Genomic DNA, 21,785 nt, shown 5'->3' with positions numbered 1-21,785 from the left:
CTCATAAAGTCTTCCAAAAGAAGTGGTAAAGAATCATCACATCCAAACTGTCATTTATTTATTCTTCCCTGTCTGTCCCCTCCTCCCATCAGAAAAATAACCAGCTACACACCTTTGCAATGCACTGCCTAGAAAAATAGCACCTGTTGCATATGTAACCTCATTTCCAGTTTGCTGTGGGTTAATACTTCATAGCATGATTCTTTGATTTTAATCTGTGTAAAAAGGATCACCATGAGGATACCCCAGGGTAACTGCAGAAGGGTCTAGGGGGCAAAGAAAGAGATTCAGCTGCATAATTAATTGTCTTGAATTCTTATCAAGAGTACTGCAATAAATAAGATTTTTTTTTCCTTAGCTGTTGGATTGATTCAACCCCTGTCAGAAACATTCAAGTCTGACAGCAAATTCTATATATTCTTCAGAAGCCCTGCAAAGGCAGTATGTCCCACAGACACAAGCAGGATGTGAAAAACCTGCCTTGGTGGGATTTCTCCATTTCTTACCTGTAGGATGACCGAAAAGGTTTTTCAGCCTCACATTGAAACCATGCAGCACAAGTAAAATGGGCAGGATTCGAGTCTTCAGTATTGTTCCCAATCAGGAAAGGACAGAAGACTTTAGAAAAACAGGACAGGTTAATTCGGAGTAGAGTATTTGGCATCTTTTTAAACTTGTTTCCCTAATGTTCTTCCTTATAAACAGGGTTGATTAAATATCAACCTTTTTAGACATGACATCAGACCTCTCTCTATTTAGCTTTGGAGAAGATATTCCAATTTCTACAAACAGGAATCTTTCATGCAGTTTTGCGTTGGGTTTTTTGAGTTGTTGGAATTTTTTCTTTTTTAGAACTGGCAGATGGTGTGATTCATCTTTAAGATTAAACTATTTCTGTTTTTTCTTGTCTATGTACTTTTACTTTGCCACAGCGGCAACAGTGTTTAACCTCAGTGCATGATAATCCTCCATATGGCATGAACAGGTATATGCTGCATTTCTAACATTTCAGACAAATATAGAGCACCTAAGTCCTAGCAGCTTCCTAAAACCCTTGGAGATTTAAGCTACTATTTTCCATGCTTCAGCTAGAATTATGCTAGAGTATGTTTGGTCTACATAGCCAGCCTTATGAGATGGAGGTGAAAGAGGAATGACATTTATTGTTGATACACATTGTTGGAAAAGTACTGATAAGCCTAAAAGTTACAGTAAAAGGACAGGAGGCTGGGGGAAGGAGCTCAGTGAGGACAGTTTTATTCTTCCTTACCTCGTACCAGCTTCTCAACTGGTATAAATTAATGGAACGCTGTTGAACTCAATAGATATATATCAATTCATATCACTTGAGAATATGGCCAGTTCTTTATGATTGTTGTAAATGAGCCTGTAAAATAAATCAGGCGTTTTGGTCTCATTCTTTCCCTCTATCCTGTCCCAGTATCTGTAGAGCTACATGTTCAGCTACTTTACCTCTACTTTACATAGTCCAGCTCTAGTGTAAAAGTGATGAATTAAGTGTCTCCAGATAAAAAGACAAATAAATGTAGGGACTTTGAAACATCCAGGAACCCATAGCAGAAACCAGGTGTGCATGTGAATCTTATTTTGTGTAAGGTGGAATAACAGGTCTCTTGAGCTGCAGAAGTAAACTGTGACTAACATGTTCTCGTGCAGAGAATGAGGCACTGCGATTGTTGTCAGTGTTTCCTGTGCAGAGTGGTCTTTTCGAAATGAAAAAGAAGTTAGCAAAACAATCAATGTTCAAAAAAAATTGCAGAAAAAAAAGGAAGAAGGAATAAAGGAAGGAAGATTAGGGGAATAACAGTAAGAAGAAATTGCATTGTCCATCAGATGAAATATTCTCGTTTGCACTCGCTCACTGTGTTCTGCAAGTCAATGTCAGCTTTGAAGGAGCTCTCGAGGTTTTCTGGGTATTCCTTCTCCTTTGTCTGGCTACTTTGATGTGCTTGTTTGTGCCGATAGAGGAATCTGCTCATGATGGCAATGATGCAAAAGATGATAAATATCACAACAGCTATTACACCTGAAGAGGGGTAAAAAAGCAAAAGATAGAAAGAGTAAACACGAAAACCAAAACAAAAACCCCAGTTACCTCAAAAATACATTATCAATGCACAACAGCTAGTGGATATCATAGATCAGTTCATCTCAGCCTCTATCACACCCTTCCTGGTTGTCTTTATTTCTATTTTGTCACCTCTAAGTAAGACTTAAAGCAGCAAGCATTCATGTAATTGACCTAATTTCGGTCAAATTCTGCTTTCACTGCAAGTACAGTTGGGTCAGTGTGTTTGTTTTTAAAAACTAGATCTGTATGCTCATACAAATTCCTGCTCTGTCGTATTTTCTTCTGTGTTATCTCTGGAAACCTTTCATGAGCCTTATACACTTTGGTTTATAGCTTCTAGATATTATCAAAGGCAGCTCCCTACAGGGCTTCCTAGAAAATAAACAGAGATAAATTGACCTCTAGGTTGTTAATGGAAAATGAAAACCATACATGAAGCTATGAGGACAACTTGTCCTAGTATATAAATGCTTACATATGACCAAGCGAGTTCCACTACACCATCAGCTTTCAAAGAGAGAGCTCAAGACATACAGAATATGTGAGTACCGTGCTGAGGCTCTCATTAGAGTGGTGTGTAAAACAATTACTAGTTAGCTGGGTCTTAGATCACAGAATCACATGGAATCAGAGAATGACTGAGGTTGGAAGGGACCACAGGAGGTCATCATTTCGAAATCCCCTGCTCAAGCAGGCAGATAGACAGACTTTGGTTATATTTTAGAGGACTCTGGTTCTTGACGATCTGTAATGCCTTCTTCTGTGTGATATTCAACATCATGTGCTGCCACTGTTGGCTTAATCCATAATGCAGGTGCTTATCTAGGTAGCTTGATACAGACATGTGCTAATAAATACAGCAAATACTAGGCCTGCATTAGATTACAGAAAACTTGAACTGGATTTTATGCGGCTCAGATTCAAAGTACCCTAGATGTTTTCCTTGACAGGATTATTTTTCGATTGTAATCTTTAAAATTGAAGTTACCTCCAATCACAGCTGAATCACTTCTGACTGCATTGGTGAGAGGCTCTCTTTCATCTGTCTTCCCAAAGGGATCTGCAGTTGGTTAAACAAAACAGGACTTATTTTCTGTACCAACTATATTCATTTTCTCTGTGGCTTAGAAGCATCCTCTTACCCTCATGAATTCTAACCTGTTTTCAAAAGGTGTGATTTGCGGGTTGGAGAATCAAACCAGAAAGCTCTCTCAAAAATAAAGTGAGATTGCAGGACAATTTTTGTTACATCTTCAGGAGTAAAGTCTGTTAAGGGTATATTTAAAAGGAAGCAAAAATGCTCACACTAACATCTGAAAGTGTTGTCTCAGTTTATCAGTAGAAGAACCAGAGAGACATTTGAACTAAATAGTCTACTGGGAGCTTTTCTCAGTCAGAGGGTGTTTTTTTTTTTTTTTTATACATAAGAAACAATATCAGAAAGAAGCAAAAGGAAAGGAAGACCAGACAGATTTAGACCTGACCGACGTCTGTAGATGTACATATACAAGTTGTATTCAGTCCCATAAAGAGAAACAGTCTCTGCTTGGGACAGCTTCTTGGAAGGAATATTTTTCTCTTCATTGCAGAAATGCAGTGGTCCAATTGGATTCAAAACAGAGAAGGGTCAAAGATGAATTATTATATAAAAGGTTTCTTGATGTTGGAGCTCTCTCCCCATCTATAAATTACTACTGTCGAAACACAGGGCCAAACAGTCTACATGTTGGCAGTTTGAAATTCAGATCCAAACCTGAGACGTCTAGCCCTCCCTGAAGGCAGTGGAGTTACAACAGTATACCTACTTTAGTCCTGCATGTTTCAGAAAATGCTGTTTTCTACTGCTAGTTGAATCCAGCTTTTCTGCACTTTCATATTTTTTTCCTTTCAGCTCACCCTCTTCTTTTGCAAGATTCCTATCTGTGTTTCTCTCCTTTACAAGCCTCCAGGCCATCAAGCAGAGGATGTACATGGGAGTTACAGATGACCATCTCTGCTATATATTGCACTGCTTTGCCAAACTGATCTTTCAGATGCAAGAAGTGGAAGCCTAACTGAGAAATTTGGTGTTGCAAGGTTTATTGTAATTGAACATCTTTGCCTTAGTAGCTGACTCAGCCACATTTTGGTATCTCATTGCCCAAGAAGATGTTTTTTATTGAAACAAGCAACAATTTCATATTTGTGTATTAGGAGGTGCTGAATTTGTAGTGATGGTGGCTTTGGGCTACTTAAAGGGGCCACTTTTTCCTTATTCTCTATATCACTGATACCAGCCCCAATGATGTGCAGAAGGCATCAACCTCAGAGAGATTTTCATATTTTAAAAGATGCAACTATACTTCTAGTTGTAGGGGTAGAAGGATTTCTCATTAAGTACATCCATACTGAAAACAGAGTTCCCCATTTCTGCAATTTATTGACTGAACTACCGTCACAAAAGGGCCTTCTGGGACCAACTGAATGCCTCCAGTACACCCATTATCACCATGAATGGTAATTGTCAATGACAGATTTGGACACTCAGGTTGAGACCTATGTACAAGGGGCGCCTTGCTTGGATATTAGGTGCCTATAGTGATGTTGCCAAGAAACAAATAATCATGGCAATGCTTCATCTCATTTACTACATTTGTGGTACTGGAATGTGGATAAAAATTGTTTTACACATAAATAGAGATAGCACCATAGAAAAGGTTATGTTGGAAAGGAAATCTGGAGGTTATTTAGCCTAATCTCAAGCCTGTGAGCCTAAGCTCAAAGCAGGGCCAAATTCAAAGTCAGATCAAGGTTGCTCATAATTTTGTACATCATGGGTAGGTTAATGTCCTTTATTTTTCAGTATCCCAGAGTTAGTTATATAAATCAAAACTAGTAGTTGGTTTTTTTTTTTTTACTCAAACAGAGGAAAAGAACCTTATACGCTAAGATGGCTGTCAAAGATGGACAGTGTGATTCGTTTTTTCTTTCCACAAAATAGAAGAGAGGAGTATCATTATTTTAAACTCAAGATGATTTAACTTTCAGATACTGGAAGTTTGGTGAGATATTCTCTACCCCAGCCCTCAGCTAGTGCCAATGAAACCAGTTACAATAAAAATTCACATCTGTTGAACATCGGTCATCTCTTACTAGTGAAAAATCTCCAGCTAGTATCTGGTGCATGGTATTAGTAAAATAGAGTCATGAAAGACTATTAACTATGTATGAAAAAAGCATGAAATTAAATTTCTACCTTAAAAATTATATAAGATGTCACATGTCTAAAAGATTATGGAAGATCTGACACTAAATGCTACTAAAGCTCCACTATTTTTCTGGCAACTTAGCAGAATTTAAGCACTGAGAGGAAACCAGAACAAATGTTGGAGATCAGTTTCAGAATGGAGGCCAACAGAATTGGCCTTAGAATTATGTTTTGCCTGAGAAATAAAATCAGGATATAAGGAGATGAGGGTTTGTTACAGTGAAGTAGATGGCCTGTGACAGCAGAATTATCTCCAATGGGAACACCATAATCTCTGAAGCCAAGGAAATGCAACTGTGTCTTATATGACACTTTAACAGGACATTCTCCTTTTAGATAAAACTGATGATATTACGGTGTGAATCACTGAGGTTAGAAGCATTGCTGAGGTCAGAAGACTTCTCATCTAGTCCAAACCCCTACCCAAATCAGGGTCTATTACAGCAAGTTTCTCAGGGCTGTATTCATTTGGGTTTTGAATATATCCAAGGATGAAGACTTCACAACCTCTCTGGGCCTCTTGCCACCTTCACTACATTTCCTGCTCATTGGGATGGACCATTCTTATCTTGGAGGAAGTGGACCAGCTCTCCTGGACCCCTCTTCTCACCAAGGCTGTATCCCGTGGGATTCTTCCAAGCAGGTCCATGACCAGGTCAAAGGTTAATCTCCTGAATTCTGGGGTTGCAATCATGCTTTCTGTTGTGGGTTTTTTTTTTTTTTCCTTCCTCTCAGAATCCTGAACTCCACCATCTCATAATTGCTACAGCCAAGGCTGTCCCAGCATATCCCTGCACAATAACTTCTTGTTTGGAAATATCAGCTCCTGCACAACTAGCACAGTGTGACAGAGACTTGCACTGTTTAAGGTGCCTTTCAGAAGCAAAATTTTTCCATGTAGTTTTTGACTTATGAAAGTCATTGCCATTTTTTATTTTAAATGCACAAAGACCTGCTCTTCAGCTGGAGTAGACAGGCAGCGCAACACTCCACCATTCACACAGCTAAATCTGCTCTGGCATTTACAGAATTTTAATATATTTAAAAAAAAGCATAGTAAAAGTCCATTATTCTTATGCCATCAGTGTAGAGTTCAGCATACCAAAACCTCTACATATGCCTCAGCAAGGAAGAAGGTGATTTGCAGATTTTTGTTAAATATCAAAACCACAGTAAGTTTCATTTCATGTTTCCTAATCAGAAAATACATGTACAGATAACTGAGCCACGAGTGAATGGATTTTATTCCATATACGTCTGGTAGGAAACTTTCTTGAAGACAACAAGTATTCCTCTCTGAAGGAAAGAGCTTCAATTGTTTTCAAGTTATAAATATAGAAAGCTTTTTTCACACATTTAAAGAGAGATTTCCTAGAGGGCTGCTTTGTTGTGTCTGTACATTAGAAAATTGACACAGACATGTACAGTCACCTTTGAAGTTCTATTTTTCTTCTCACTCAATAATGAGAAATTTGGAACTGATGAATTGAGATATGAGCAGTAAATTTGAAAGTTATTCCTTAACTCTATCTTTTGATTTCTTAAAATGTGTCCTTTCCATGTATAAATGTAATTCCCAAGTACATCTATAGAAACTACAATTTGCTACAAATGGGAATTTTTTTTAAACAAGAATCTACTACTCAGTACTCTTACTATAGCATACAAAGACATGAAATCTTCAGAACTAACTTGTTCTAAAGATCTTATTCAGGCTTTAATCAAATCCAGCATGAATAGTGAGGCAGTAGTGTCAGTTAATTCATCATATTGAGAGGAAATCATATTTTAAAGCACAGAGTGGCAAAGACAGGGATAAGCTTTTATAATAATTCTGCATTTCTGGTGTAACAGTGCTTAACCTTGACAATAGAGTTCAACTGATTGTAAGCTTTAAATATTTAAGTCTGAAGATGCTACGCTCTGCTCTGTGTTCTGTCCTGCAGTTCTGAGCCTCAGGTTTTATTGCTTTCTAAAATCTTTAGAATAATTAGATCATCGAGGTGACACATCACAGGGCAAGGAGTTCATATTTTCACTATCCTTGCCCATTCGGTATTTACAAGACACGTTTCTTCTGTGCATCAAAGCAGATACCTTAGACAACTCTGGGCAGTGAGAAGGAAGTTGGGGTGTGGGGAGAAGCACACAAACACACTGGCAGCTGCTCTCCACAGAGTAATCAGCAGCCTTCTTCCCTGCGCAGAATGCTAATAGCATCATTTGTTTTCTGATGAATATCTTAGGCAGAAGCTGCAGGAAATGGGGATTTGTTGCAGGTACAAATCTCAAAGGAATCATATTATGATCTAAACCAGAGTTTTATTAGTTATCAGAAAAGAGAAAGTGGCTTCATAGGTCAAGGGGCAAAAAATAGCCCTTAATTTGTACCCCTTTCTGGTCATTAAGAATTCTGCCACATCCACTGGTGACTAAAGCAGCAACCTGATTGCCCCTCTTCCTGGTGACAACACTTCCAGCTGCTCTGAGTTTCCTTCTCTGCATACAAATTCACATATGCAAAATACTTAAGATTCCCAGAGGACAATTTCAGGATTGCAAAAGATAAATGAACGATTGGGAGCATCTTACTGGTACCGCTCGAGTAGTGCTCCTTCTCTTCAGCCTGAGAGAATGAAGTACAAGCATTCAATGGAAGTCACGTGCATGTTTTGGGGGGTTTGTACAAGGAGTTTTTATTTGTTTCTGCTAGGGTGGAAACAAATTCGACTTGTTTGTTGTATGACTCCTATTGCTTCATCACTACTGGCATACAGAATCTGTGTAACATATATATTCTCTTTTGAGATCTGCAGCACCGGAGCTATCTAGAGTGGACAGGAATGGCAAATCGGGTGCATAACCATACTTCCAATGCTGTTTCCACCATGGCTTTGGGACTTTTTTGTTTATTCTAGGCATGTTTTAGGCAATCCAGGAACTTAGTCTGGAAACTTTGTTTTAGTACAATGGCTTTTAAAAGAAGCCTTGGCTAATCCTAATGCCCATCCTCAACATCCCTAATTCTGAGTGAAAAGGCAACTTCTCAGTTCCAATTTTTATACTATCTCAATTGCATTATAGCAAAAAGGAAGGAACCCTCATTCTACAGTATCCTTTAAGTTCCTCATTCCCCTCTTGGCAGGACATACCTGATGAGGAATATATCGTAGTTACTGTGTTCACATCAGCTTCCATTATAGATGCACAGCTGGATTCAGTCAAGAAGCCTTTGACAGTCACAGGAGCAACGCTGGGATGGCGTAAGGCAGCTTTTAGGGGAGCAATGTGGTTGTACTGAACAGACGACAGGCAGCCAGTGAAACCGTAGGCATTTGCCTTTGAGACTTCAGGGTCCAGTGACAAACTATCTGCAGTACAACAGAAAAACACTCTGGGAATTATCTGGTTTGGGAAGGCATTAAAAAAATGAATCCTTTTTTGCCTTACCTACTCCTTTTACTTCTCCTTCATCCATTCTCTACCGTTCAGGTTCTCTTTCATCAGCCTGCAAGTTCTCCCTGGCCTGACCCGTGATGTTCCTATCCCCCATCCCCACTTACATTGAATCAAGTTGGCTTGGACATAAAAGCCTGCATTGTGCTTCTTTCCTCATTCATTTCCTCTATTGTCTAGACAATATCTAACACATCACAGGTGCTAACCACGGCAATCACAGTAATAATAATAAGCAGCAAAAATAGCAACACTGAATATCACAGGGTCTTGGGGATGATGCTCTTTAACTGTTTTTGCATCTATTCACAACATCAGTTTCATAGATATGGACCATATCTTCAAGGAATTCTACCTCCTCCATTCTTTTAATGAAGGAGCCTGCTCTCTATTGTCTATTATACAATGCTTCATGTGGCCTAATATTGAATGGCTGGCTAAGCTTTCACCCTTCTTCAAGAGTTTATTTTTCAACTTAGTTTTCTGATGCACCTGCTCATGTTACTACATTTTTATAATCAGAGTTCCTAGGAATCCTCCTAGTTAGGTGGCAGGCTCTCACTCTGCTAGTCCCATTCCACTAATAAAATAAAAAGCAAAACTATACCTCTTTTTATCTAAATCAAAACCAATAACTCCGTGGCCTTTTCCAGCCTGAAGATGTGATAGTGCAATTAATTTATCTGTTTGCCTGTGTTAATTTCAATTTCACAAAGAGAAAGCCAATTCAAAAGTAAGTGGTTTTTATTTAGTTCCAAATGTCTTAATATGAAAGATTGTTTGGGAAAGTCAGTGAAGGACATTGAAGCTGTCTTCTCTTTCCTCCAAGCTCTCATTTATTTACTTTCCAGAATTGAAATTCATACTGCTTAGAGGTCTGTAACATGATGCACTTTATATCTTTTGAACAAACAAGAAAAAAACCCATGATTGCACACATATGTAGTATCAAAACTTACTCAAAGTCTTAAAAATTGCCTGCTAATGAAAAAAAACTTCTAGCATTGAAAGTTGTGGAAATACTTCCAGTGACATTGGAAAATAAGTTTCCCAGCTTTTCAAGTTTATTTTCAAACGTTGAAAGAGTAAGATGGTCAACTTTAAAATAAAGTCCAATTTTTCCATTATCATTCAAATACAATGATTTTATAAGATCTCAGCCAAAAGGATTTAGGAAAAATGTAGACCTTCTCTTATAACTGACATTGCTACATGAATTACATAAACTTCTTGTATATATAAGAAAATACAGAGAACTCTTGAAACTAGCCCAAATCAAACATTATTTAGGTGCTCTGTGGCCATTATGTCATGCAGTCAGAGGGAATTAGCTGGGAAAGACTTCTAATTATGTTTGAATGTCTTCATGGAGGTATTATGTGGAAGAGTTTAGCTGCTGCTCAGCAGAGCAAGGTATGGTGTGAGCTTGCTCTCCTAGGGGTCTTACAAGAGAGATGCTCAGTCTGCAGAGCTGTCATGGGGACAGCCTCTGGGCAGTGAGTAACTGCAAGAAAGAGAAATGAGAAGGGAAACAGTGAGGCTTTGCCACTGGAAAAAAACGTAGCCTTACAGAGGTTCACATTTGCTCTTCTCAAAGTGTGTAGGAATTGGCTGCATTCAGGTTTTTAATGAGATTTTGGCAGGGGTGTTATAAAACAGACAAAGAATTGTTTCCAAGTTTCTGCAAGAAACCTTATATAAAACTAAAAGGCTGATTTACAATATTTGCCACCTTTGTTGAATTTATAAAACCCTTTGTAAACATTCCTACTCTCTGCCTTTCCTGTTTTCTTAGCTCTGACACAAAAGGTGGATTTGTTGGTATCTTTTAGACATCAGGCAATCTAAATTGCTCTGTTCTGCCCCAATGTGTAAAAGGTAAAGCCTAAGAAATAATGAATTCTTTTTCATGGTACAGTAGTTTGAAAAGTCTAAGATTCAGTACTTTTGAAGGATTTTTTAAAAAGTCAAATTAAGGGACAATTCCAGGAGTCTTTTGTCAAAGTAAGCTTTGCATGAATGAGAACTAGGAGATTTGTTGTTGAAAGGCTTTGAAATTTGAAAAAAATGAAATCAAAGAACAAACCAAAAACAACCCCAGAGCCCTCTGGTAAAAATCCCACATACACAAATACAGTTTGCTTTATTATATGGCTTTAGGTGCATGCCTTATGTCTTTCAAAAGTGGAGCTTTCACTGTTCTCAACAAGAGACCTGCACAACTTGGATGTGAATGACTTGTGCTGCCCTCTGAATTATTGAGTGGGTAATGTAAATCTGTGATTATGACATGGTTACCTCTGTGAAAGGCTTATTAAAGGCCAATCTGTCACTTGAAGTCCTTAAATCACAGTAAAATGTTTTTCAAAAAGGTATTTTCACTACATGACACAGTGCTCAGTAAGAGAAGCGGCACAGTGAAGTTCCAAGGTCTGTGTTGAAGCAAGGTCATATGAAAAGTCAGTGGCCTTCCTCTGACCTGGTTGTCCTGTGAGTCTTTCCATGCATTTGACTGGCCTAGAAAATCACACTGAATTGCTGCTGATGGCTTGGTTTGTTCTTCTGACATTTTAGCATTGTGTTTCTGTTCTAAGTGCTGGAGACTAAGTTACTTTGGATGATTTCTACATGGGCATGAGAAGGCAATTTTTTTCATCTTTTGAGCAATGTAACTGTTCATTCTCCACAACTTAAGTTTACCCATATTTTTAGGAAGTAATTTTTAAGCTTCGCCTATTGAGTTGTGCATAAGTTGGTCTGGCTTCTTGCTGGGTCCTCTAGCTGCTCCCTGGAAGCTCTCTGCAATGTCACAGCTCAGTAAGTTTTGCATCAGTTTTGCTTTCCTGTTTTCCATGTATTTTCAATGGCTTTCCATGATAATGAGGATTAAGTGTAACATGTAGTTGTATTTTTTAAACTTTACTGATTGTATCAACATAATTTATCTGCTGATACATTCCTATTCACCAAAACAGACATCCAGTTCCACTGCTGTTTGTGCGTCTCTGCCACATACAACACATTTGTTTTAAGATCTAAAATAAATAAAGCAATTTTAAGTCTTAATATCTCAGTAATGGGGAATTAATTTTCATCATAAACAGAATTCTGCTGGAATTGTCTAGGACCAAGCATTAAGCTGCTCAGCAATGTATCAGCAAATTGACGTAGTTAAACAATAACTAATATGACAGGTAACTGGAATCAAAGGGAAATGAAAAGTGTTATTTGCATGCAGGGAGAGTGGCTCAAAAGGCCTTCTTTCTAAAGATATCTCTGTGGAAAATGGGACCATAGACATTATCCAATATCTTTTTGTTCTTTCTTTATAAACATTAATTTCACATCACTCAGAAATTTACATCTGAGCAGAAAGTTTACTTGTGTGCCCACTTACATCTAGGATGGCCCATCATGGATTTCCTTAATCAAAATTTATTTCTAACATCAGTGAGAGCAGACATAGCCTGTTTGAAATGTCTCTGCCCTAATTAATTAATTAATCTAGGTGAATCACTGGTAGAAGCTCAAAGGATAATTTACTCTGTATTCTGAAGCACTGGTTTTCCTTTTTTTTGAGTCTGAGAAATAGAAAGATTATTTTTGTGGGAGTTAAAGTATATTCATCACCTCATTTTGCCAAGGTGCTGAACAGCACTGGCAAGATTACTTCATGGACATTGTCACTAGATTTGAGCCCATGACATTAGAAGTAAAAGACTCTCGTGTCTCAGAAGAGTTGACTAGCAGGTACTGTGTAGTTACTTTGAAAAATATGCTGCTGTTTTCTTCAAAAACTTCACTAAACACTGCTGATACTAATCATTAATTTTGAAAGGGCAGAAAGCGTATCTTGGATTAGACTGGAACCCACAAAAAGCTGTCTTTGGGAGTGTGAACCTGCCACAAAGGCAGCGGAGTGAACAACAGAGAGTTTTTTTCCATGTTAGAACCTTTGAACTCAACCAGTTTCGCTCTTGCTTAAGAAAAGGATGAGTTTGAACAGGAGACAGGCTCCAGGCATTCAATGCACCTCCAAGACATTTCTGAAAAAGCAAGGGACAGCAAGAGCAAAGTAAAGGTACTTCTTCTCACAAGTTTTCCCAGGAACAGGCAGAACATGCCAGAATTTGCTTGCCAGCAATTGAACATTTTGTTCCAAGTGGAACATTTGAGAATTTTTGTTTCATTAGGCTCAGTGGAGATAATTTCAGACAGGGATTTAGTATGTTTTCTTGGAGACAGTTTGTCATCGAAAATGAAGTACTGCTTGGAGCTGCAATGTGAAATTTGTTACATGTCACATTTTTGACATTTGAATCCTAATCTGTCACAACACAGCCAGCCCTACGCGATTTTGCATGGGCTCAAAATATAATCTCTAAAAAGAAGAAAATATGCAAGAAGATGGAGAGATGATGTGCAGAATACATGCTTTTGTCAGGAGCAGACAGCTAAAAATCAACTCAAATAGCAAGAATTCAGACTAAAAATAAAATTTCTGGATAGAAGTAGATGACCTTGGACACTTATTTAGGCAGTATTATCATCAAGAAAACAGGGATTTAAGCATGGTGTTATGAACATATGGTAAATGATATTGCTGGGGAAAAAGTCTGAATAGATTTGTTCTCTTTTTGATAAAGACATGATGGCATTATTTTATTAGACCTTGGATTGCTTTAAGTGCCTGGGGTAGCCAAACTTTGCTTATTTTAACTGCTGCCATCTTGGTCCCCAGTGCCTCTCTTATCCTAAGTAGCCATCTTCATTTTCCTTAATGCTTTACTAGGCTACTAGAAGGAAAAACTATGACTTTTAAAGGTGCCCTATAACGCACCTAGGAGATGGTTTTCCAGGGTATGGTCCTTCTAAGAAATAGGTATCTAGGGCAAGAAGAGACTGCAGTAAAGAAAAGAGCTTTAGAGTGACCAGAAGCATCCAGCCATATCTCTTGCAGCCATTGCTGTATTGTCTAAAATGCTAGAGCACAATATTCTGTGACTGTGACTTTAAATTTCTCAAGCAAATTATGATCTTGTGAGTCTAAAAAAGTGAATGAATTTCCACCAAAAAAATGGACTTAAATCTTTTCCATAGAAACTCTCTAAAAGGAAGTGCTTCTTTAGGGAAGCTTTTCTATCTCAGAGTTAATGCCAACTTACCCCTTCTGATTTAATTATCCTGTTATCATGTCCCCTAATATAATATCACTCTTGGATGAATTGCTCTGCAATCTCTTCAGTATATAGATTCCATTTTCTTTTTGTGAACTTTTAATAAGAAAAGCTATTGTAGAAATCATAAGAATTGTACTGCACCTACATAATCATTTTAATAAAATTACTTTCCAAATAAACTTTCTTCTACCTACACTTTATATCAAAGCTGAATTAGTCAGTGGAAAGACTCCTACAACTTGAGTGCGTTTTAGCTCTGGCTTTTAGAGATAAAAGATATCATGATCATGTGCTAGACTACACAGTTCTTTACATTGCCAGTGTGGGAAGGTCTGCTAATTCATCACTTTGAAGACACAAGTAAATTAGGTCAACATTAACGGGTGCTAAAGAAATCTTTGCAACCTTTTTCTTCAGAACACTCTTGAATCCCTTTCAGTGCTACCCTTTTACTCTGGTATCACTACACAGCTAGTATATTAAATTGCTCAGAAGCAAATATACAGACAATGAGATTCACTTCTCTGCATCAGTCATTATTTTTCCAGGGACTATAATGGTGAAAGATTTAGACATGTTGGGGCACAGTAAGAAGTTTCCAAAGATTCATTAAGGCCAACCCCAAAACAAATAAATTATATTTTCCATTAGATAGCAGTTTTTTCTAGACAAGACCTAAACACATGTAAATGTGTCTCTGAGATCAGAGAATTACAGAATAATTTAAGTTGAAAGACACCTCTGAAGGTCACACTGTTCAATCCCTTGTTCAAAACGGAGCCAGCTTCACAGTTAGGTCAGATTGCCAATAGTGCTCATGTGGTTAAATACAGCAGTATGATCTCTGCAAGGAGTACTTAAAGTAAATGAACTGGGACTCTGGTTAAGATTTCACTGAGGCTTTGCCATAAACTGTATGACCCACGTGGGGCCTGAATCCAGTACTCACTAAAGTCCATGGAAAAACTCCCATTGATACCGATGAGCTTTGGATAGATCCTTTTGCGTCATGCCTCTACATTTGTGAAGTAAAAAAGACAACAAATTACAGGACAATAATATTGTTCTATTGCTGTTGGATACCATAAGGATGAATTCAAGAAATGTCTATTGGCTACTTGAATGCTACTTCTGTTTAGTCCCTTGTCTTCAAAGCCACACTTACATTTAGATTGATTTGTAAGGCAGTTATATGGCCCCATTACTGTGGATCTGAACAGCTCACAGCCTTTAATGTTCTTATCCTCCTAGCAGCCCTCTGATGTAGGGATGTTCTATTACCCATGCTTTACTGATAGATAATAGAGATAGTAAAGCTCAGACTAGTTTCAGTGGGAATAAAATGCCTGCTTACCTTTGTATCTGCACATAAAGGGCTTGCCCAAGGTCATTCAAGCAGTCTGTGGCAGAGTGAGCGTCCTATGTTTTGAATTCCAGGATGAACCTCCTTTGCCTTAAACGGAGTGTTTTTTCCTGGAATCCAGAACTGGGTGTAGGGCAGCCATTGGAAGATATAGCAGATTTGAAAAACAGAAAACAATATCAGAGTTTAAGTAGCTTTTGACTAAAGAAAGTGTAATGGGGCTGGGGGAGCGGGTAGGTAGGAGACCACTGTTATTTAAAAACCGGTCATGGTATAAAAGTGCACTTTTCAAAAGTTCCAGCTGTTCTAAAATTGTTATTATAAGAAAATCTGGTGAGGAAGAGGTTTCAAGCTTCTATGATGTCCTGCTGGAAGCTCTCTTTGATATTTCTCAGCCAGTGGAAAATGAATGGTGGAGTCAAGAAAGAAGGTGATGTAATCATCTGATTAAGCAGCCAGGATCAGGCTGTTACAGCAGGCAAATAAGCAGTGGTGTGACAGGAAAGAAGGAGAGAGAGAAATTTTCAGAAGAGTATAGCATAGATATGTAGGACATATATGTTGGCCAAGAAGGCCAACAGCGTCCTGGCCTGTATCAGGAATAGTGTGGCCAGCAGGAGTAGGGAAGTGATCGTGCCCCTAGACTCAGCACTGGTGAGGCCGCACCTTGAATCCTGTGTTCAGTTTTGGGCCCCTCACTACAAGAAGGATGTTGAGGTGCTGGAGCGTGTCCAGAGAAGGGCAACGAAGCTGGTGAGGGGTCTGGAGCACAAGTCTTATGAGGAGCAGCTGAGGGAACTGGGGTTGTTCAGTCTGGAGAAGAGGAGGCTGAGGGGAGACCTTATCACTCTCTACAACTACCTGAAAGGGGGTTGTGGTGAGATGTTTGTTGGTCTCTTCTCCCAAGTAACAAGCAATAGGACAAGAGGAAATGGCCTCAAGTTGTGCCAGGGGAGGCTTAGATTGGATGTTAGGAAAAATTTCTTCACTGAGAGAGTGGTCAGGCATTGGAACAGGCTGCCCAGGAGGTGGTGGAGTCACCGTCTCTGGAAGTATTCAAAAAACATGTGGATGTGGTGCTTCAGGACATGGTTTAGGGAGCATGGTGGCATTGGATTAACGGTTGGACTTGATGATCTTGAAAGTCCTTTCCAACCTTAGTGATTCTGTGATTCTGTCACTATTCAGAGGGACATTGACAAGCTGGAGAAATGGGAAAACAGCAACCTCATGAAGTACAACAGAGGAAATGCACTTGGATTAGGAATAACCCCATCCACCAACACTGCTTGGGGCTGACCAGTTGGAAAGCAGCTTTGCAGAGAAGGACATGGGGGTTCTGGTGGACAAGCTGACCATAAGCCAGAAATGTGCCCTTGCAGCAAAGGCAGCCAACAACATCCTGGTATCCAGAGTTACGTTGGGAAGTGCATTGCTAGCAGACAGAAAGCGATTATTCCCCCATACTCTGCATGAGTGTAGCACTAATGGACTGCTAGGCCCAGTTCTGGGCTCCCCAGTGGAAGATGACATGGACTTACTGGAGTGAGTCCAGTGAAGGGCTGCAAAAAAATGATTAAGAGACTGGAGCATCTTTTATATGAAGAGAGGCTTGACAGAGCTGGGACCATTCAACCTGGAGAGGAGACGACTTGTGGGATTTGTGATTCTGTGAGGGCACAAGGACTCTACTCAAGACAGCTACAGCTGTGGAATAAAATCTGGAAAATCAAATCCTGACATAGAAGAAAAAAATTGTGGAAATTCACTTAATATATGAAGAAGAAACCAGAATTAGGATTAGGCTGGAATTAAAGTGATTTACTGGGATGCATTATATGATTCCTGGTATAGCAATAAGATCTCCCACCATCTGGATGGCCAAGTTTATGAGTTTACTATCATTACAGAATACCAACTATTATTATTACTGTTACTAAACAAAATCCTAATAAACTTGGGGGCAAGGGAGAAATAACAGAAGGATATATCCATTAAAAACTGTCTGGAGACAAATCTGTGGTGTTCGGTGGAACTGAATGCCAGATCTCTGGAGATACACCTGGGCTTTTTGGCTTTGCAACAACCTTGTACTTGTGAAGTTAATCATATTTTTGTGACTAAATCTAGTTTCTCTCCATGATGCTGAGCTGCACCTTGCCAGCTTGCTGGCTACATGTTTGAAGGTCTTTCTGTTATGTTCCATCTTGCTAGCTGGTTTATTGATTTGATAGCTATAGCTGGAGCTTTAGGTAGAGGTCATGATACGCGATGTTCTTTTAGATTTTCAGCACTACAGCTGACCATTGAGAAAATGAGAATTTTAGCTTAGCTCTGACTTGGGCTAAAATGTGTCAGGTCCCCAAACCTGTCCATAAAGGCTTGGAAGATTGCTGCATTCTGAACAAACATTAAATATAATAAAAGGGAAAATTAGTTCCTGCCCTTAATCTACTTAGTAAAACATGAGGCAGAATGCACTAATGTCATTATATACAATTATGTTGCACAAATAGGCACTGGAGGATGTCTGTAGTTTCTGTGTAGCTACCAGTCCCTCAGGCCTTGAGTGCTATTAATAAAACATATAAAACTGTAATAGTGAAACAGATGTCAGGCTTGATATGGAGGTCCCATTCTAACAAAGGACTAAAATGTCTATAACCAAGGAAGCATTTAGAATCTTACTGGGAATGACTAAGACTCTTATATAAAGTAATATAATATACTTGACAACAAAACAGAGGAGTTCTACTTTCCAAATTTCAGGCATAGTTTTCCTGGTCTTATAATAGCTTTGTAGTGTGGAGGGGTGAAGATCAAGAAGGTCCACACACAGAGCATGCAGAATTGTGGGCTCAGTGCTCTGCACAATATAAACATTCCTTGCAGAATTCAAATGAAAAAGGACTTGCACTGAAAAAAGGGTAGAGAAGATGAAGGCTTACTGTGCTGTTCTTATTGTTAGGAAACAGAGGTGGCTTGAGAGGAGCAAGCTGTAGTCAGCAAAATTATATCATTAGGCTAAGATGCCAACCTGTGCAGCTACACAGGCAGTATGAATAACTTTACTGGAGGGAGCAATGGGAGAAGTTAATATTGCTATCAATGCAAACAAGTAAAGCTGCCAAATTTTTGTATCGATGAGATATACAAATAAGTGTACTGGAATGCTCAGGCCGACTCTTACAGCTAAACCAGCCAAACAAAACCCCAATTCTATTAAAAAACCCAACACACAGCACAGGTTAACTCCAGCACTATAACAACTGATGAATCAGGAATATTTTCAGTAGAACCTACCTGTGACCTTGCCCAAGCTGAGTGATTTGATGGCCTTAAAATCAATCTCAGAAAAGTTGTGTTTGAGTTTGAGTACTTGATCAACCTGGAAGAGGTCAATAAAATTATTTCATTACAACAGCATGTAGACACCCCTAGATCTCTCTGTGCTGCAAACTTCTGGGAATGCTCTCAGCTGCAACTCAGTTAATTCTGCCCCCAAGTGTTACTCCGTTTCTAAAAATAGCAAAGTGAATGTGCTTTGATTTTAACATGAGAAGCTGAAATGTACATCGGAATAGTCATATAAAGGGCTTTGAAAAAACCTCCCCTGCAGAAAAGCTTAAAATGTTTGACACTGAAATTCCCCTGCTTCTCAAAATCCATGTCTAGTCACTTCAGAATACACTCAAAGGAGGCCTCTCTAGAAATGTATTGTGAAGAATTAGTTCTGCATAGAAGAAAACTACAGTGCAGCAAACAACAGAAGACTGGTACTTGAGGAAAACCCTGGCTTTCAGCATAAGCCTCCTCCTTAGATAATCAAGCCTACCTACCCTAGTTGTGTGGTAACGATGTTACCATTTTACCACCCAGACATGGAAACTGTAAAGAAAAACTGTGGTGCTCCCTGTGTTTCTGTCTCCTCATTCTAATCCTGAACACACGGCTTCTCTGTAGACTCTGCCACCCTTCCCTGGTAAATGACTGCTGCCCAGATCTAGCCAATTTGTTTTGGAATATGAACTGCTATAATTAGCCTCAGAAAGAAAGCAGAAGGAGCAGTAAGATGGTCCTCTTCTCCCTGCCTTGGAAAAACAGGTGATGCAGGGAAACAAGGCAGAGGAGGGTTCTTGTCTCTCATGAGGTTGTCACATTCAGCATAGCTTGCTTCTAGAAAAGGGACAGGGCATCATCATGCACATGGTGGCTGCACCCTGTGTTCCCTCAACTTTTCCTTTTCTGTTAGAAGTTAAGGCAGCTGGGGTCACATTGTCCCTTGGGGCACATACCCTAAATGAAATGACATGCCCAGGTGCTCATTCCTCAGCTGTTTTTCCCGCTTTGGCAGTTTTTTAAGTATCCATACTGTGTGCTTCCTCTGGGACTATAGGTCATACAGACATCCCTAAGCCTCAGAACCATTCCAATGGTCCAGATGAACTTCTGGCCAAAGGTGTTTCCTAATTCATAGATTGTCAGAGACAAGGGAAGGATCACTCAATGGAAAACACCATGGTTGGGCACTTTTGAAGCAGGGTCTGGATGGAGCTTTGGTCTAACCTACACGGCTGTTCTGCTGCTGGACCAGCTTTAGTTGCACCAGATCAATCTGAAGCTTTTGCCTCCTGCTGGTGATCATGCATTGAAATCAGTGGGTCTGTTTGTAGCATGAGGTATTATTTAATACTCAACATAAGTCATGGCATACCTGAATGATGAGCTCTCTGCCTTCTCTGTTAATCTTCACATGGTGCAGCTCTCGGTTGGCAAAATTTCCAGAGTCAATAGTGAAAATGAGGAGCCCATCCTTACTCAGCTTGTATCGGACCTGTAAACTTCCTTAAAAGCAGAGCAAAATTCTACATATAAAACCTGTGTCAATAATGAGATACTGTTCAATACCTTTACACAGTATATAACTCATTTTCTTTTTATTACAGCGGAATAACAAGGTTAAAAAGTCAAGAAAGAGACTGAAGAGAAATGAGAGAGTTCAAACTGTAATGAAAAGTGTGGAAAAAAGCAATGTACTGGAAGAGTTTTCCTTCCTACGAGGTAACAAACTCTGCTATGGAGAAACATAACTTAATTGAGTAACAAAGTGTACCAAAGGAGAGTGTGTCTGTCTGCAGGTCAGACACTTAGCACTGCCACAAAAGCTGATCTACTGTTAAGGATCGCTTCCACCAGAGGGCATGCAGGTCTTGCACTCTTCTATTAAACTGATATTGGTGGATTTTACTGTTCCTTTTGATCAAGATGTAACAGACATTGCAGAAGACAGTGACAACTGTGAGAATTATAACGTAATTTCAAACATTTAAAGGCCCAGACTCGTTATAATTTATATGCAATACAAGAAAAGCTATACTGTAAATGATTACACAGAAAAAAATATTTTTACTTTGGTGTTCTAACATATTCAGAGAAATACATATAATTCATATAAAAATGAATGCCAAACATCTCTTTCAGTCTTTGTATCAAAAAAAGCATTGTGACTTCTTATAAATAGCAGTACCATAACAAATCAAAATTCACAAGAAAACAAGGAATCCAATATGAATTCTAATCCTTCCACAAATTACTACAGGGAAAAAATATATATACACACACAGATATATATAATTTAAAAGGAAAAGAACCTATTCTGATTAAATCCTTTCAAGCTTACTTTTCTGGGAATTAAGTAGCAGGGAGAAAAAAAATTCTCTACACTTTTGGATCTCTTTTTATGCATCAGCAACCAAAATACATGGAACAACAGTGGTACTGCTGAGTTAAAAAGCTTTTCTGGGGCTACTTTGTTTCCGTGTCCAAGGAGAAAACGAACACTGAACACACCACAACCCTGAGCAAAGGGTCCCTCACTTACTCCCTACTCTGAAATCATCATAAAAAAACCTCCTAACTCCTTCCATTTCAGCACTTCTGTTATCACAAGTTCAAACTATTCCAAGTATCACTAGATTTTGCAGAAGGCTACGGGCAAACGTTACCTATGCTGGATGATAGGGATCGATTGACTTTGTAACTGAAGGATGTGTTCACGCTGTTTTAGCTCTAGGACCAGTTTCAGCGTTTGCAGAGGCAATGCTTGCATGCGCATCATGATGCAGCGCTGCGTCAGAGAAGCCCACAGGACGCCTGCATGTGCTGCTGCGTAGGTGTGGTGCACTGCAACACTACTCACAGACACCACTTACTCCAGAAGCAGTCTGGCTGTTCAAGGACGTGAATGAGCAGCCCTGCTTGCCCCCTGTATTCGTCCATATTAATGCTGCAAGACTGCTTGCAGGTCTAGAGTTAGTGAGAGAGAACATGGGGCAGTTCTTCTTCACTACAAAGTGTGGACGTACTTGCTCCCTTTAGCCTTCCAAGTCCTCATGAGGTCAGCTCTGTTGTCCTACAAGCTACTGTCAAACCACTTTATAAAGAGTT

The 21,785-nt window shown here is 39.1% G+C and overlaps 1 protein-coding gene across 1 annotated transcript in view; it reads right to left on the bottom strand.

Annotated features, from left to right (window-relative positions):
* Nucleotides 1-856: 856 nt before the first annotated feature.
* The window catches only part of LOC104619151 (contactin-associated protein-like 5), a gene marked incomplete at its 5' end in the record, with an annotated part of 56,627 nt that continues 35,698 nt past the window's right edge, over nucleotides 857-21,785 (bottom strand). Inside the window, 5 exons of the mRNA XM_010284937.1 lie at nucleotides 857-2,047; nucleotides 3,081-3,152; nucleotides 8,492-8,710; nucleotides 18,642-18,726; nucleotides 20,053-20,183. Coding sequence (XP_010283239.1) covers nucleotides 1,851-2,047; nucleotides 3,081-3,152; nucleotides 8,492-8,710; nucleotides 18,642-18,726; nucleotides 20,053-20,183 — 704 coding nt within the window. The remainder of the gene's footprint in view (nucleotides 2,048-3,080; nucleotides 3,153-8,491; nucleotides 8,711-18,641; nucleotides 18,727-20,052; nucleotides 20,184-21,785) is intronic.

This window comes from Phaethon lepturus, unplaced genomic scaffold, assembly GCF_000687285.1.
Source record: "Phaethon lepturus isolate BGI_N335 unplaced genomic scaffold, ASM68728v1 scaffold12704, whole genome shotgun sequence".
NCBI lineage: Eukaryota > Metazoa > Chordata > Aves > Phaethontiformes > Phaethontidae > Phaethon > Phaethon lepturus.
This window is presented reverse-complemented; position numbering and strand designations above follow the sequence as displayed.